Consider the following 12,357-nt stretch of genomic DNA (forward strand, 5'->3'; position numbering starts at 1 on the left):
AGGTCTCAGTTGCGACGCGGAGCCCGGAGCAGCCCCCTGCGACCCGCGGGGAAGCACAGAAAGAGCGCTCGCCCCGCCGACCACTTAGAACAGCCGGGCGCCGGGCGGTTGGGAGGCGCGGGCAGCGCTCTCCACGAACCGCGACGAGCCCCGTGCGCGCCGCGCCGAGCGCCGGGTGCGCGCGGGAAGGGAGCGGCTCGGAGCAACAGGTGTAGCGCGAAGCCACTGCCGCAGCGAGGGACTCGGCCGCAGGCATCGGGGCCGGTAAGGCGTAGCGAGGGGCTCGCTCCGCCGCCGAGGCTGCACCAGGCGCATCCCTCCTCCCCTGCTCAGTGGCCGCGCCGCGGGCAGCAGCGTCCGGGCGGGGGTCCCCTGCTCTCTCTGGACCGTCGCCTCCGCCCGCGAAGGTCCAGCTCTCAGGCGGACCCGCACAGAGACGCTGCCGGCAGGCACCGCCGCCCCGGGCGCGCCACCGGGGAGGCTCAGGCTGGGGACCTCGCACTCTGCGCTCGCGGCTGGGACCCCGGCGCCCCGCGACACTCCCCGTCCCAGGCCGGCAGCCCTCCCTACGCGCCCCAGGCTCCCCCGAGGGCCATGGAGCTGGCGCCGGGGAACCTCAGCGAGGGGAACGCGAGCGGGCCCGAGCCCCCCGCCCCAGACCCGCCGCCCCTCTTCGGCATCGGCGTGGAGAACTTCATCACGCTCGTGGCGTTCGGCCTGATCTTCGCGCTGGGCGTGCTGGGCAACAGCCTGGTGATCGCGGTGCTGGCGCGCAGCAGGCCCGGCAAGCCGCGCAGCACCACCAACCTGTTCATCCTCAACCTGAGCATCGCCGACCTGGCCTACCTGCTCTTCTGCATCCCCTTCCAGGCCACGGTGTACGCGCTGCCCACCTGGGTGCTGGGTGCCTTCGCCTGCAAGTTCACCCACTACTTCTTCACCGTCTCCATGCTGGTCAGCATCTTCACGCTGGCCGCGATGTCGGTGGACCGCTACGTGGCCATCGTGCACGCCCGGCGCTCCGCCTCCCTGCGGGTGTCCCGCAACGCGCTGCTGGGCGTCGGCTGCATCTGGGCGCTGTCGGCCGCCATGGCCTCGCCGGTGGCCTACCACCAGCGCCTCCTCCACCTGGGCCCCAGCAACCAGACCTTCTGCTGGGAGCAGTGGCCCGACCGGCGCCACAAGAAGGCCTACGTGGTGAGCACCTTCGTCTTCGGCTACCTGCTGCCGCTGCTGCTCATCTGCTTCTGCTATGCCAAGGTGGGCACCGCCGGCAGGGGGGACGGGGTGGGGCGGCGGGCACCCATGGGCCCTCTCTGAGCCCCGCAGCCGCCCCCGCCGCCTGCGCCAGGTCTCTGTGCCCTCTGCAGGGAGCGCTCCCCATCGCAGCGAAAGTTGCCTGGAGTTTGGGGGGCGCTGGGAGAGAGTGCACTTCGCTTCCCAGGGTCCCACCTCCCCTCCAGGTGGCGGCCGTGGCCACCGCAGCCCCAGGTTGTCCCCAGGTGGAGGAACAGCCGCGGGGCTTTAGCGACTCCAACAGGGATAGCCTGCGCGTGGCTGCGGAGTGGGGGCTCCGCCACTCCGGGCTGCCGGCCCTTTGCCAGGTGACAGTCACCCCCGCCTGCCGGGCACTCAGCTGGGACGTGAGGCGGTGGCTCCGGGGGGGCTCCTTCCAGCGGGGCGTGGGAGGCTCCGCGGGGACCCGGCTCTGTGGCTACCGGAAGCCACCGCCCCGGGGACAGAGCCTGGCATTTTATCTTACCCAGAAGTTCAGCTCTGTGTGCCGGGCGGAGAAGCAGCGCTGCTTCTCAGCGACGGGGCGGGTCCCCTGAGAGCTCTGGAGGGTGGGCTGTGGTTCCCTTGAGGAAGGTTCTGTCAAGGGTGTCGGCGGTGCCGGTGGCAGGTCCCACTCCCTCACTGGGGAGCGGCGCCCGGGGCCCAGCCCGGAGACCTGTCCCGCCCACTGGGACTCCGTTCTCCCCTGCCCTTCACTCAGCCCTGCAAACTCTACCAACAGCACAGCACAGCCTTTGAGGGTTTCACGCCCCCCCGAAGTCTCACACATCTGACACAGCTTGTTGCTGTGTGAGCGGAAGCGAGCGCACGCCTCATCCCCCGCGGCCGGAGTGAAGCCCCCACGTCCCCACGCCGCAGCGCCATCAGCGAAACTGCCCGTTCCACCTCCCGCCCGTGTGTCTCCGTCTGGTCCTTCCCTGCTCGATGGCGGGGCCAGGACTCCCGGGTGGGGTCCACCGGCACTTTCTCTTGCTCAGTTCAGAGTGTTTTTCTGGCAACAGGGTTTACATGAGCCACCTGGGTTTTGTTCTCCCCTCCCCGGATCTTTCGATGCAGACGTGTGTCTGTTCTGAATGGTCATAAATAGTTTGGGGTGGAATCTGGAAGAATGGGCGCCCGAAAGGGGTAGGGAATTTAGAAGAATAGGCTGGCTTAGCTCTTGGGGGCACGGCTGGTTCAGTCGCCCCGTCTCCCGCTGGCGCGGGGCGGGGACTCGCGCCGCCTGGCACGAGGTGTGACGTGCCCCCGGATCATTTCACCTGCCGGCTGCCCCGCCGGGGCTGTCCTGGCCGCTTCACCGGTGAGGGCGGGGGCTGGGGGACGCAGCCACGGACCCGACCAGGGGGCTGGCGGACGGCTCGGGACGGCTCCAACGTGGGGTTCCCCGTCCTCCGGGGGAGGGGACCGCCGGTGAGGGCCTTGGGGACTTGCCGCTAGGGACTAGAGGGAGTCTTTGGATACTTGCCTCTTCATTCATAATTGCACAGGTCAGAACGGAAGCGTAACCTGTTCACTTCCCAGAAGTTTTTAGGTCTTCTTGACGCAGGGGTAAACGAGGCTACGTTTCTATCGCAGCATAGAGTTTGAAAATGGTCATTGAAAATTCAGTAACTACGTGATCGTGGGGATTCTTTTAAACATGGGGAGAGTTTGTTTTTAAGCATAACTGAAGGTGTCTTTTGAAGTCAGCCTCATGAAGCCGGATCGTTTTGTGGCTGCCGTGGACGGAGGTGATGCCTCATTTCCAGCTGCTGTTCTTCGGTTCAGCCCCCCGGCGGAAGCGCCCCAGTTAGGGGTTCTGCTCCTTGAACGTGAAGTTCAGGGTGGCGGCCACACGTGACCCGCGCACCCTGCCAGGCTCCTCCCCAGCCCCCAGTGCACCTGCCGCCCACCCTGCCCGGGCTCAGGTTTGAGCCTGTGCCTCGCCCTCCCCCACACCCCTCAGTGCGCAGAACGGCGGAGACGCGCCGCCGGGACGCCGCCGCTCCCCTCTAAAGAAATGTGTTCAGAACCCACCACGACACCTGCCCTCCTGCCCTTTTCCTGGCGACCGTGCCAGTGGCTGGGACGCATCGTGACGCGTTGATGTGTGCCCGCAGCGTGGGCCAGAGAGCGAAACAGCTCGGGGAAGCGGACGCGCCGCCTCCTGCCCGAACCGCCCCCAGCGCTCCGTAGGCGCTTGAGGGTCCTGGGAGGCGGCCCCCCGGTTTGCTGAGGGGTGAGGAGGCCCCCGCACAGCACTGGGAGGCAGAGGACGTCGGACTCCTCTGTCCCGGCTCCTCTCCAGGAGCCGCTCTCTGGTTTCGCTTGGCCGCCTCCCCTTCATCCTCCGCTCTGGTCCCTTGTCCTCAGTGGCCAGTGTCTCGCTGCCGCCAAGGAGCCCGCCAGGCCAGGCGCGTGCCTGCGGGCTGCCCGGCTCGCTGCGCTTACCTTCCCCTTTGACGGCCCTGCGCACCTGCTTCTGCCAAAGCCCCCCTTTATCTTTGCCTTCCGTCCGCTGATCGGCACCCCGGTTTCCGGCGGCATCACAGCCACCTGACCCGTTGCCAGTGTGTTCAGGGCGACCCCAGATGCTGCTGTAGCAAGTGGGGCCCGGAGCCGCGGGAGAGGCGAAGCGCTGTAGGGGACACGCAATGACAGCCCTGAGCCAGCGCCAGGCCCCCGCGGTTCCTGTCACATGTGACCGATCACCCAGAGGCCTGCCTCCTGCGCGCGGGGCAGGTTGTGGCAGGAAACCTGATTTGATTAAATTACCTCCACACTGTGGTGCCAGAGGGAAGCAAAGACGTGGCTGGGACAGGGTCGCGTCCTCGCGGAGGCTCCCTGGGCGGCTCACGCACGATCCAAAACCCTCAGTCCCCGGAGGTGTGTCCCCCTTAGATTTCCCCGCAGCGGGCGAGGCATGTGCGTCAGCACAGCGGTTGCTGGCCGGCTGGGAACTCGCCGGCGCAAATGCTCCACGGCCTCTCTCCTGCTTCGGCCCCGAGAGGCGGCAAGGGCAGCTTCTCTAAGATCAAGGCTGCCATCTCTCCAGGAGACACCCAGCAGGGCACCCACGGCCACCCTTGCTCACGGCCGCGCATCGAGGCTGAGTCCCCCAGGTGCAGGATGTTTCAAAGCTCTGCACGGTGGCCACGGGTGGCCTGTGACAGAAAGAGGCCTGGGGGGTGGAATTTTGCTGTAAGGAGGCTTGTCGCGAAGACAGCGGTGGAGGGAAAGCAGGAAGGACACGTGAAAGCAAACACCGGCCGCGTGAGACCTCCCTGACGACACCGTCTTTGTTTGTCCCCAAGGAGGGTGCGCTGCAGGGCGGCCGCTAGCTTTAGTGCGCGTTTCACATGGCGTCCGACCGGTATGGGTGAAAATGCAGCAACTTGGGGGAAATCCGGGTGGAAGGTGGACCCACACGGACGCGCGGGGCGTGGGGTGGCTCGTTCCGGACACGCCCTCGAGCGCCTGGCGGGCAGGCTCTGCGCCCAGCTCTCGGTTCGCAGCCCTCGTTCCTTGGTCGCCTCCTGCGAGTTTCGGTTTGAATGGCGTTGTGAACGACGGCGCTGCCGAGGCTCGTCAGTGCGGTAGAGACCGCGGCGGCGGCGCAGGAGGACACTGACTTTCACGGTCTGTGTCTTTCAGGTCCTTAATCATCTGCACAAGAAGCTGAAGAACATGTCAAAGAAGTCGGAGGCATCGAAGAAAAAGGTAACGGTGACCACAAACATACGTTGCCTCGGTCCCTGGCGGGAGCGTAGTTTGTCCGCTGTCGCCGTCCTCCTCGCCTCCGCCCAGTGTGCGGAGGATGGCCTGACGCAGGGCGGGGACGCAAAGTCAGCCCTCGGGCTCTCGGGGGGCCGCGCTGCGGCGCCCAGACCGGGGCAGAGGGGCGCGGAGGTGGGGCCCGCGCGGTTCCCGGACTCGGAGCCGGGACTGTGCGGTCCCGCTGCCGCATCCATAACTTGCACAAACTGTAGTCACTTCACCGCGAATTTCCCGTCCGCGGCGGGATCCCAGAGGGCCCTGGCTCGGCTGTGACAAGGAGGGGGACGTGGTTGCAGTCGGCCCTGCAGCCCAAGCGCTTCTCTGCCCCCCAGGCTCGCGCTGCTGTGGACCCCGGCGGGGGCGGGGGGCGGGGGTGGGGAAGCCTGCCGCTGGGAGGGGCGGGCGGGGGTGGGGCGGCTCCCCCCTCCTGGCTGCCTTCCTTACCGTGAATCCAAGTTCAAACAAACTTCCGAGGAGTGTTAGCATCTCACACCCCCCTGTTGAGGACACGTCACATTTTGAGGGAAAAACTATTTTACAAATCAGGGTTAATTTAACTCTGACTCAGACACCACCCGTATAACTCCTGATTTTAGAAAATAGAATGAGATCATTCCACAGTGTGACGTGGGGAGAGGAGGTTACAGCCACGCATTTTTATCCAGACACATCAGCCGTAACATCTTAAGAGACCTTCTTTTCCCTTCTAAATATTTATGATGATGAATGACACAGAATTGGCAGAAATTCTATTTCAATCGTAATTACTTCTATTAAATCGTCTTTAAATTCTATTTCAATCGTAAAAATCCCGTCCAAGGGAAGCACAGCCAGCTCTTCCCGACTTTCCTCGTCCATGAGCAATGCCAGAGCAAGGCCACACGTGGTCCCCTTGGTTAAAAGCACACAGTGCAGCCGGGCTTTGACGCACAACCAGCCCGTGCCCGGGAGCGCCGGCCGGCAGCAGAAGGCGCAGCGAGGACGACGAGGCCGTCAGGGTCCGTCTGTCGGGGCGTCCGGGCCGCCGCCCGCTGCCCAGACCCTCGCTGCAGCGCCTGGGCGGTGTCCCCAGAAGCTTGCGGCGCGCACGGTGGTGTGGAGGCCCCTGGCTCCTTCCTGCTGCAGCCCGTGAGGCGTGGGGCACCGGAGCGGTCCTGTTTCTTCCTCATCCCCCTCTCGGTGTCCTCTGAGCCACACTCCTCATCTGCAAGAAAATGATGCACTAAAAATGAGGGATTGCTACGCTTTGCCCCCGAGGGTAATTCACAGAGCTCCCCCCGAAGAGCGGGCCCAACCCGCTGGCGGAACAGGCACACGGGTGACGCCGCGCACACGGCACACGGCTCCCGTCTGACGCTGGAGACCTCGGACCCGCCGACAGGGCGGGCGTAAAGCTTCGTTGAAGTAGCCGTGCCTGCCTTGCACGCGGTGGCTGTTTCCGTTCCTGTATTTGAAGAGGGTGCAGAGAAATCGAGACAGTCCCCGAGAAGAACACAGTGGCGGAAGGGCTGGGAGCCAGGCTTGTGAGACACGGTGAGAGAAGCATCTGCTTAATCTCACAGGGACCAGGCCTACAGACTGGTAGCTGGTTCAGCAACCATGACGTTTAGATTTGTGTGTGTGGGTGTAGCGGTGTGCGGGTGTAGCGGTGTGTCCGTGAGCGTATGATGTGCGCGTGTCTGTGTATGTCTATTGCACGTGAGCGTGTGAACCCGTCTTACCCTGCGGGGGGGGGGGGCGGAGCTTTCGCCCCGGGAAGCAGGAGGCAGGGCGCCTCTTCCTTTCTCACAGCCTCTGACCCTTAATAGCCACCGAACAGATGTCTGGTCTGTTGTGACAGATTTAATTGCCTCCTTGTTTGCATAGAACAAACAGAGCGTGGTGTGTGTGGGGGGTGTGGGTAAGAAAGAGAGAGCAGAGAGGTGCGGGGGAGGGGAGACGGGGGCCTGGGAGGGAGGGGCAGGCAGGAGGGAGGGGGAGGCCCGGGGCAGGGAGCCAGGTCGGCGGCGAGTCCCTGAAGGCAGAGACCAGACGGCTCAGGGCCCGCCGGTCCTGGCCCCGGAAGCAGCGCCGCTGCGCGTGCACCCTCAGCGTCTGCTGGGGCGCGACGGGATCCCACGGCGGCGGTGCCCTCCCTTCGGCCTCCCTGTCTCCAGCTCCTCCTCAGGGCCCGGTCCAGTCCCCATCTCTGTGCCGTATCCCCCGCTCCGTACAGGGACCCCTGCACAGTTATCCCCGCGCGGGGGGGACACGCAGTAGGAGGACGCGGCCCCACCGCAGAGCGGCAGCAGCGAGAGCACCGAGCCCTGAGGGGCGTCCCGCGCGCTGCCCCGCACGGCGGCTGCTTTCCGCTGCAGGCTGGGCGGGCAGGACCCGGGCTCGGGGCGGCCTTTGGGAGCCTTCGGGCCGGCCGACGGCAGCAGACGGCGCCGCGGGAGGAGGCTGAGCGAGGCTCCCGGGTCACCCCGTCGGCCCAGGGTCTCCCTTTCACCCCTGGGGCCCCGTCGGCCCGGCTCAGAGACGGAGTCGCGCCCCGTCCCCGCCTTGCAGGTGCTCTCCCGAGCCACCGGCAGGCTGCTGGGCTGCCGTCGCAGGGTTACAGAACGCGTTTCATCCTCCTCCTCCTTCAGCCCCTCTTTCCTCCCCGGCCGAGTTCCATTAGGCAGAGTCTGAGCAAAGTCTTTGAAGGAAAAACAGATGCCTCCGAGGCCTTGGCAAAGAGCGTCTGAGGAAGAGGAGAGGAGCCTTCAGCGTGAGGCGCAAAGGGAGCGGGAGCCGGCAGGCCAGCCCCAAGCCCGTGAGCCCGTGCGGGGGTCGGGACGCCGCTTCCGAGGCGACCTCACCGCTGGGGCTCCGTGCAGACGCCCGAGCGCCACGCACGTGCAGACACAGTGGGCGCCCCGTCTCGGACGCCCTAGGAAATGGAAAACAAACCCTGGGAGAAACTGTATGAAATCCTCCTCATCCCCCACAGAGGGGGCGTTCCTTCCGGACATCCTGGCATTTCACGGGGAAGGCGAGCAAGCAGCTTTTCCAGGTCTTTCTGGGGCGCACCGGGGGTTGTAAACGTTGAGGGACCCCTTGGTCTTTAACTTGAAGTGGGCAAGACTGTTTGCTTTTGCTGTGCCTTTTCTCAGTGGTTCTTCGAACACCTGAGACTTTTAGAATCTTCCTGGTGATCGTCCCCGACTGCGCGGGGCTGGGCGGGGGGCGGGCGAGGCCCGGAGGCCCGGCCTCTGCGCGAGCCGTGCCCTGGGCAGTGATGAGCGCCTGTCGGCCTTGGCCCAGCGGGGGGCCTGGGCAGCGTTATCCGGCCCAGACCTCTGACTCCCAGCAGCGTGGGAAGCAGCAGCGAGTGAGGACGGTGTTCCGCCCACATGTGGGGGCTTCCTCCCTGTACCCCTCCCCGGCAGCCTGGAGGCCTGGGAGCCCCGTCGCGGGGCTGCCCTGGAGGCGGCCTGGGAAGGGCAGGGCCAGGCGCGGGGTGGGCTGCAGGGTGCCGCCCGTGTCCCGGCTGCCGGAACTCCCGCTCCGTGGGGCTGAGGGGCCTGGGAAGCGCAGGCCGCAGTGAGGCCTGCGGACGCTCTGCCGGGAGCGTTCCAGCGGACTCTCCTGGGACTGCCTCCGAGAAACGACGCGGTGTGTGTCAGCGCTGGTTCCGCGCCCTGCCCCGCTGGGCCGCACACTGGGACGCGGCCGCATTTTTCAAGGCTTCGGGCGGATCGAGAAAAATCATCTTGTTCATGGGTCTGCGAAGATCAGGGCGGCCGCGAATGACAGAAAGGCGAGGTTTGAACGGCCTACAGACACGCAGCGACAGACGCGCCACAGGACGCGCCCCTACTCGGCGCCCAGCGCCGTCCCCTGTTCATCTGGTGCCGCAGGGTCCTCCCGGGCACCGCTGGGCCTGCTCCTGCCCTGAACCGAGCACGTGGCAAAAGCTTCCTCGTCTGAGCCCCCACGGCGCTCCAGCGGGTGTTCATTCGGCGAAGCAGGAGATGCTGCTGCTGTCTCAGGAAGAGCCAGCGGTGCCCCCTGTTGGCAGGTTCCAAGACACCTGGGGGCTTTTGGGTCCGTGGCCCAAGGACCAGTGTCTCCTTCAGCAACGGAGGAGCGGGTTGCAGCAGACGGCCCCGAGGCAGGGGAGCCGACTGACTGCTAGTTTGCTTCGTGCCTCGAGGTGTCTTCGCCAAGCCCACCGCCACCTGGGAACACCTGTGGGCAGGCGGCCCCGAGGCTCAGACGAGGAAGCCGAGGCCCACGGGGCGGACTTGTTTCCGGGTTGGACAACCAGGTTACCGCCCATCCGTCCCCCGGTACCTTTGGACAGTGAGCTCCCCTCTCATCTCCTGCCCCTCCGCCCCCGCGCTCGCCTGGCTTGGATCCAAGCCTTGGCCACCTGCTCCACCGTCTCCTGCCTCCATCCGCGGAGGCGGAGCTTTCAGTTCATCACAACGTCACCTCCGTAGCTGCTACCTTGCAACAGGCGCTGAACCTGCGGGGACGAAGCACAGGACAGGTGGCCCGAAGCTTGTCCCAGCTCTGGCTGGAGGAGTGCAGGGCGCCCAGCGGGGCTGCGGGCGCCAGAGGGCAGGCAGGGGCGGGGGGGGTGATGGAGGGGGACGGAGGGGGACGGGGGCGGGAGGGGGCTCGTCCCTGCCGAGGTCCTTCCCTGGGAGGAAACCCTGTCAGCCACAGGGGGCCCTGCCTCCGGGGGCGGGGTTGCTGGGTTCCGAGCGCCGAGGAGGGTTGTGGTGCAAGCCAGGGGCTACTGCTGGGCAGGCGGAAACCGATGTGGCTCTGAGACGGGCCGCGCCTCAACTTGCCAAAGTTTAAGGAGGACAAATAAACATTCACGCATCTGGGGAGGCCACCGCTTCTCCGGCAGGTGCTGGGGGCGGGGCCCGGTGGGTGGGGGCGGGGCGCAGGCGCTCTAAACTGCCTGCGGGGGTGGGGAGGGGGAATAATCCCAGCGCTGAAGTTTTTACAGTGGCCAGGTTGCTTCTCTAGGGCTTTCCACTGCCGTGATGGAAAGCACGGTCCCGGCCTTCACACGCACGCACGTACGTGGCCGAACGATTCCTGCGGGAGGCCATGGCAGGTCCCGGAGAAGTCCGCGCAGAGCCAGTGCGCGGCCCGAAGGGCGCGGACACCGAGCGCGGATCTAGCCTCCCGGACCCCGCGGGCCTAGGCCCGCGACCCCGTGGGGCGCACTGCTCCCGGCGGGCGGTCCCCGGCGGCGCTGACGGCCTGCCTTCTCTGCCCCGCAGACGGCGCAGACGGTGCTGGTGGTGGTCGTGGTCTTCGGGATCTCCTGGCTGCCGCACCACGTCATCCGCCTCTGGGCCGAGTTTGGGGTCTTCCCGCTGACGCCGGCCTCCTTCCTGTTCAGGGTGACGGCGCACTGCCTGGCCTACAGCAACTCCTCGGTGAACCCCATCATCTACGCCTTCCTCTCCGAAAACTTCCGAAAGGCCTACCGCCAAGTGTTCCAGTGCCGCGCGCGCAGCGAGTCGCCCCTCAGTGACGGCAGGGACCACAAGGGTCGGCCCGACACCCCGCCGTCCACCAACTGCACGCACGTGTGAGGCGGGGCGCGGCGGCCCCCCTCGGGGCGTTGGGTGGCGAGGCCGGCGCGGGGGCCGCGAGGAGGGTCAGACGAGGCTGCGCGCGCCCCGCACGGCCCTCCGCGTCGCCTCGGTGGAACTCCGCCTGTCGTTACAAACTGCTTTGATCCACTGAGGAAACGCCTCGGTCTGAGATCATTTCCGAATTTTGTTTCATGTTAAAATTCTATTTCCAAAGGAAAGAAAACGCTGCATTGTGTCGTACCGCTTCAGAAATGACAGTTCCGTACCAGTCCAGAGGTGTGTGCAGTTGTGTCTAGAAGAAGGAAGGAGGAGGCATTAGTACGTTCAGGAATATTTACGATCTGTATTTCTGAAGCAGGTTTATGTAGGAAAACATTTGTGCTTTTGTTCTTTGGTTTTAAGAGAAGGGGTGACGTTGTAAGCTCTGTGTCTTGCTCAATGGCCGTGGGCACAGTGAAAAGTGTCGCTGACCTTAATTCAGTGGCTGTGTGTGCAGAGGCGCAGCTGTCGAGGGGGAGCCCAGCTTGGCCACCATCCCTCGCACCGGCCGCATTTGCCGCTCGAGGCTTGGAAGGTGTCCCGCGCCGTCTGTGATGGCGAGGTCCCTGGAGGGACCCCGGGTGGCCCACGGGGCGTGGCGGCCGTGACCCTGGGGCGTTGGCCGCTGGCGCCGTCCCGTGAGACCGGCCCTCTGAACTCGGGCTTGCAGAGTGGCCCGAGAAACCGATCGGGAAAGCGCCAGGCCCAGCTAATCTAATGGCGGGGGCTGTGAACGAGTTTTAGACAATGAAACTGGGCATCGAAAGTGTGCGGCGTCTTGGCCAAGGCCTTAGCTGTGGCTTGAATGGAATTTAAAATACTGTCTGTGAGGAGGATGTGTAGATGGTAATAGCGAGGGACCAAACTCTAGTCAGGATTCAGTGAGTCACGCGAGGTGAGGCTATGCCACGCGGGGACAGGGTTCTGAACGTTTGCTTCAGATAACGTTCGAAGAAAACGAGTCTTGGGAACAGGTGCACCCAAGGATAGCCTGTCTCGTACAAACAAATGCTTTTTTATTTAATTGTAATGATGCCTAATGCTCATTTACCCCAAATATTATTCCCTTTGGAAATGTCAATTTGGGGTTAAAACCATCGCCACTGGAGTTTCAGATGTAGTTTTTATGACAAATTCACACTTAGTCACGCTGGCAGCGAGACAAATGTATGACAGGATTAAATTATCCTCTATTAGAAGATAGTTTTCCGAATGTAACACTTCGATATATTTTAGGAGGACACAAAAGCAAGACAATTTTAAAAAAAAAAGGATTTTGTGCGATGTACACCGTGTCCAGTTAGGACTGCACGTGAAATATCCAATGTTAGAACAAAACCAAGGTCACCGTAAGCCCGTGCACGCCGGCTCCGGGGAGCTCCGCTCGGCCAGCACAGGGCTGGCGTTTGCCGTGTCTCTGGACAGACAGGCAGAAGGAAACCCTTGAACAGCTTGGGCGCTCGCTGGGTGCTGGCCCAGAAAGGCGCTGTGTGCCTGTGCCTGCCAGTGTTTTAAAGTTCAGCACAAGCCCTTTGCATGGAACTCCTTTTGCACTTTATTCAAACAGGGCGACCGACACGCTGCAGCCCGAGAGCCATACCTCGTGCGCTTTGCGGGGCATGAAGCTGCTGTCTCGGCGCAGGGACACCTTCTGTGTGCGAGCTCACCCCTGCGC

The 12,357-nt window shown here is 64.4% G+C and overlaps 1 protein-coding gene across 1 annotated transcript; it reads left to right on the forward strand.

Moving 5' to 3' along the window:
* The first annotated feature begins 594 nt into the window (after positions 1-594).
* GALR1 (galanin receptor 1) lies at positions 595-10,640 on the forward strand. Its single transcript, XM_054583898.1, has 3 exons — positions 595-1,260; positions 4,930-4,995; positions 10,323-10,640. Exons 1-3 carry the CDS (start codon positions 595-597, stop codon positions 10,638-10,640), a joined length of 1,050 nt encoding a protein of 349 aa, XP_054439873.1.
* Positions 10,641-12,357: the final 1,717 nt, after the last annotated feature.

This window comes from Pteronotus mesoamericanus, unplaced genomic scaffold (genome assembly GCF_021234165.1).
Source record: "Pteronotus mesoamericanus isolate MK-2021 breed Mesoamerican mustached bat unplaced genomic scaffold, CSHL_Meso_final contig_74, whole genome shotgun sequence".
Taxonomy (NCBI): Eukaryota; Metazoa; Chordata; class Mammalia; order Chiroptera; family Mormoopidae; genus Pteronotus; species Pteronotus mesoamericanus.